The sequence below is a fragment of the Coenobita brevimanus genome, chromosome 16 (assembly GCF_032717465.1).
Source record: "Coenobita brevimanus isolate Jiangsu-jjx chromosome 16, ASM3271746v2, whole genome shotgun sequence".
In the NCBI taxonomy this organism is placed as follows: domain Eukaryota; kingdom Metazoa; phylum Arthropoda; class Malacostraca; order Decapoda; family Coenobitidae; genus Coenobita; species Coenobita brevimanus.
The window spans coordinates 28,106,724-28,110,441 of NC_136969.1; the positions used below are offsets into that span (position 1 = coordinate 28,106,724).

Genomic DNA, 3,718 nt, shown 5'->3' on the forward strand with positions numbered 1-3,718 from the left:
GCCACAATTTTCATTTTTATGGCCCCTCAAAAAAAATATTCCTGGGTGTGCCCCTGGATTCATATTTGACAATGAGAATGCTGACTGAACCGTCCCAACAACATACGAGAAATCACCTGATGGAGTGGAACAAGAGTGTTATGTACGGATTACCCTGTATTTACTTTAACAGGAGGACAAGGATAGGACAATGTGGAATCTTCCATGTCTTCATTTTTTTTTTCTGGGGGGAAAAAAAAAAAAAAAAAGGGAAAAGGAATTGACTGAAAACATGTTTGAGAATCCCATCATGGAAATTACATCCTCTGACTGAAGTTGGCTCACTAACCCAAGAGGACTATTTTTCATTATATCCTTGCTACTTCTTGACTTTCATTCTGCCTAGGAGAGACTTCTTGAATTGGAGAGGTCAGATATATCCATCATAAATCACTTGGAATATGACCAGCCCTTCCTAAACCGAACACAATTAGCTGGCTGCAACAAGAGTAAACTTAACAGGGTATCACCAGGTTTCAAGTGATTAAAAATCTAAATGCTTAGGTAGTCTTTCCCCCATGCATGAAGGTCCGACAGCTTTACGTACTGGATCCTCCTGACTCCTGCTGACAGTCTCTGACAAATCTGGTGGCAAGTGAAGCCGTTCTATTACTAACTTCCTCCTCTTCAGTTTGAACACCCAGTCAGTGGTGTCTAGAATGGGGGGAACCAGTGTGTTAATGGCTGCTAGTTTGATCATATGAAATAGTCCATGATAGTCTTTGAACACTGGGTTAGTCTCCTTGTCAGAACCCTGGAAGGACTCTAACCTAACTACAAAGTCTGCCTGTGTGTGTAGCCGTGAGAGAAGAGCTTTGTCAGTGAAAAGATGAGTAGGTATGGTGAGAAAACACACAGAAAATGAATTACGAACCAATGCTCTTAGAATGGTAATGAAGGCAGTCAGATTATGCCACTGTTGATCTGTTTCATGCCGGCTAAACTCCCAACCCCACAAAGGAGACCCTACAGAATGTAAACCTAGACGGAGGACATTTGTCTTGGCTTTGTTGCACGAGGTTGATAGGCTGCCCATATCTATCCTCTTCTTTATCACCTGCAGTAGTGACCAGTAGTAGGGATTATCAAGAACACCCTTGCCTTTTTCAGTTTCAGATCCATCCCAGAGAGAAACATCAGCTTGAGAAATCAGATCTTTTGGCATTGATTTTGTCAGATCATAATTATGGCCAAACCTATTAGTTAAAGTAGTGGACTGTGCAGCTTGTTTCTGATACCGCCAAGCTATGGTCATCTGTTTATCATCTACTTTACTACTCTCCTCAGGATCTGTATTTGTCGAAGCAGGTAAGTCTTGTAATATAAGCTGAGGAGAGGTATCTAAGCTGGCTAGGGTGACCATATGCTTATTCATCACACCCTCAGCTAAAAAATACTTAAGAAACAATTTGCTATACACATCATATCTGTCTTGTTCTAAAAGGAGGATTGAGCCCACCGGCAGGCCACCTCCAAGAAGGTAATCCAACGACGGTACTCCCGAGGACAACAGCAGCTGTGAGTTGTGGATGGAGGGTCTTGCCCCGGGGATCGTCACTACCTTGGCCTTTCCCTTTTTCTGGAAGCTGCTTGTTGTACCCACACCAGCCATCTGCAACAGATTTTCATAGTTACTGTGTTGTACTGTACTCAATACCAGGTTATTCTGGCCCCAAAAGTCATCTGTCTCCAAGCTTTTCTGGGTAGATTAGAATATGTTAGGTTAGGTTAGATGAAGCTAGGTTAAGTTAGTACAAACAAAATGATTGGCAACAGACTGACCTTGGAGCCAGACTGACCTCAAACCAGTGTACTAAATCTAAGTTGCACATGATATTACACTGTGAAAGACATTAATACAATGAGCATCATAAATTATCTGGTTCTTGTGCCTTACAGAACATACAGCCTATACAAAATACTAATATAATGAACATAATTTAACAGACTATCAAAATTCCAAACTTCTATATTCACTCTGGTTCAGATTCTCACTTTAATTTTCCATTTCTTTACCTTCATAACTTGGAAAATTGGTTGCACTTATGTTTTCTCATATCTAATGAGCTATGACCATAATGAGACCTAACCTAAACATTTACTGCAATGTTCTATGGTCCCAACCCTAGGTATTCAAGTAAAATTTGGGTGCCATAACTGACTTACACTAACAAACTTAATTTTACCATAAGCATTCATCACATATAAAAGAGATCCATTCTACATTCTGCCCACGCATCATATGGCTGGTCTGTTGGTGAGCAAGTCCTCGGGGCATCCCACAGGTGTTCCAATGCCAGGTTTACTCACCTGGTTGGCTACCCTACTACAATTAACAGTATGGCTCGGTAGGAATCTGCATTACAAGAAGTAGGGCAGCCCATACCTGCTGGCACGCCAGCCTCGTTTCCTATATACATCATCATCAGAATAGACTATTGATTAGAGGCTGAGTTTTGTGCCATATGCACGGTAGTTGCACTACTTGAAGGACTTCGAATTAAGAGTCGTAGTTATTCTATATAGTCGAACAGGATGTGACCTAGTTGTGAGTGGAGGGACTTTTTAAATGATGCAACTGAGTCAGCACTAACAGCATCATCTGAAAGAGAGTTCCAGAGGTCTATACATCTGATGCTGAAAAACCTGCGTCTACACTCAACTGAAGTGCGGGACTTGGCCACCTTGAATCTATGGCCCCTGGTGTGAGTTAATGAAGGAAGAGAAAAGAGCTCAGGCGGTGCAATTGGGGACTGGCGATGGAAGATTTTCCAGCATTTAATGAGGTCAGCTCTGATCAGTCTCCCTTTTACAGAATACAGGCCCAGGTTTTTCAGACGGTCAGCATAGCTGAGTTCAGACAGGCCATTGATTTGCTTAGTCCATCTGCGCTGTACAGACTCCAGGAGCCTCTGATCTCCGTGGTAGCCTGTGTTCCATACAGTGGAGCCAAACTCCATGATGGGTCTGATGTGGGATTTTTATAAAGTCAACATAAAATCTCGGTCTCGACAGAGGGTGGACCTAAGTAAATTATTTGACAGGCCTGCTGCCTTTTTTACCGTATTTCTTATGTGCGAATGAAATTTTAGTGAACTGTCAACCAAGATACCTAGGTCTTTGTGTGTAGTTTCTACGGAGAGCCTGGTGTTGTTCATGTGATAGTACTGAAGTGCGCCAATAGAATTCCAGTCTACTGGACCTCTCTGACATCGCAGAACAGTACACTTGTCAAGATTAAAACGTAAACCCCAGGACTCAGCGACATTGTAGACTGGGAAGGTGAGGCTACATACCGTTGCCTCATGGCTACACAAGCAGATTAGTACAAGGAGACCAAATCTGGCTCATGCAGACCAAAGAACTTGACACAATTACCGGATGACTCACCGCTGCCGCTGTTTTTGCGAGTTCCTATTTGACTATTTTCCCAGATCCTCAACACCGTAATGTATTGTCGTAAGTATACATTATTCTATAAACACATAAATTACTGTCATTATATACAAGTTGATGCCAGAGGACAATTTCAACATACATTCTTGTACCGATACGACACAGATTTGTAGGATCCTAACTCTTAATGGCGCATGCTAAGTACACGTGTCATTGTTATGTTGCGTCGTCTATACTCACAGCTGACTCGTGAATACAAGCTGTTCAGCCTTTCTCCAACCCC

General features: G+C 42.3%; 1 protein-coding gene across 2 annotated transcripts; it reads right to left on the reverse strand.

The window, feature by feature from the left end:
* Positions 1 to 272: 272 nt before the first annotated feature.
* Elp4 (Elongator complex protein 4) lies at positions 273 to 3,443 on the reverse strand. 2 transcript variants are annotated; one of them, XM_080265653.1, is made up of 2 exons: positions 3,430 to 3,443; positions 273 to 1,651 (listed from the first exon to the last, which is right to left on the reverse strand). In XM_080265653.1, exon 2 carries the CDS (start codon positions 1,649 to 1,651, stop codon positions 524 to 526), a length of 1,128 nt encoding a protein of 375 aa, XP_080121779.1. In that variant the 5' UTR covers positions 3,430 to 3,443; the 3' UTR covers positions 273 to 523. The 2 variants fall into 2 exon arrangements, with proteins under 2 accessions (XP_080121779.1, XP_080121778.1); XM_080265652.1 differs by lacking the exon at positions 3,430 to 3,443 and adding an exon at positions 3,152 to 3,255.
* Between the last annotated feature and the right edge of the window lie 275 nt (positions 3,444 to 3,718).

Bases quoted from the DNA above. Each gene is read 5' to 3' on its own strand.
- Elp4 (XM_080265653.1), bottom strand. From the start codon at position 1,651: ATGGCTGGTGTGGGTACAACAAGCAGCTTCCAGAAAAAGGGAAAGGCC.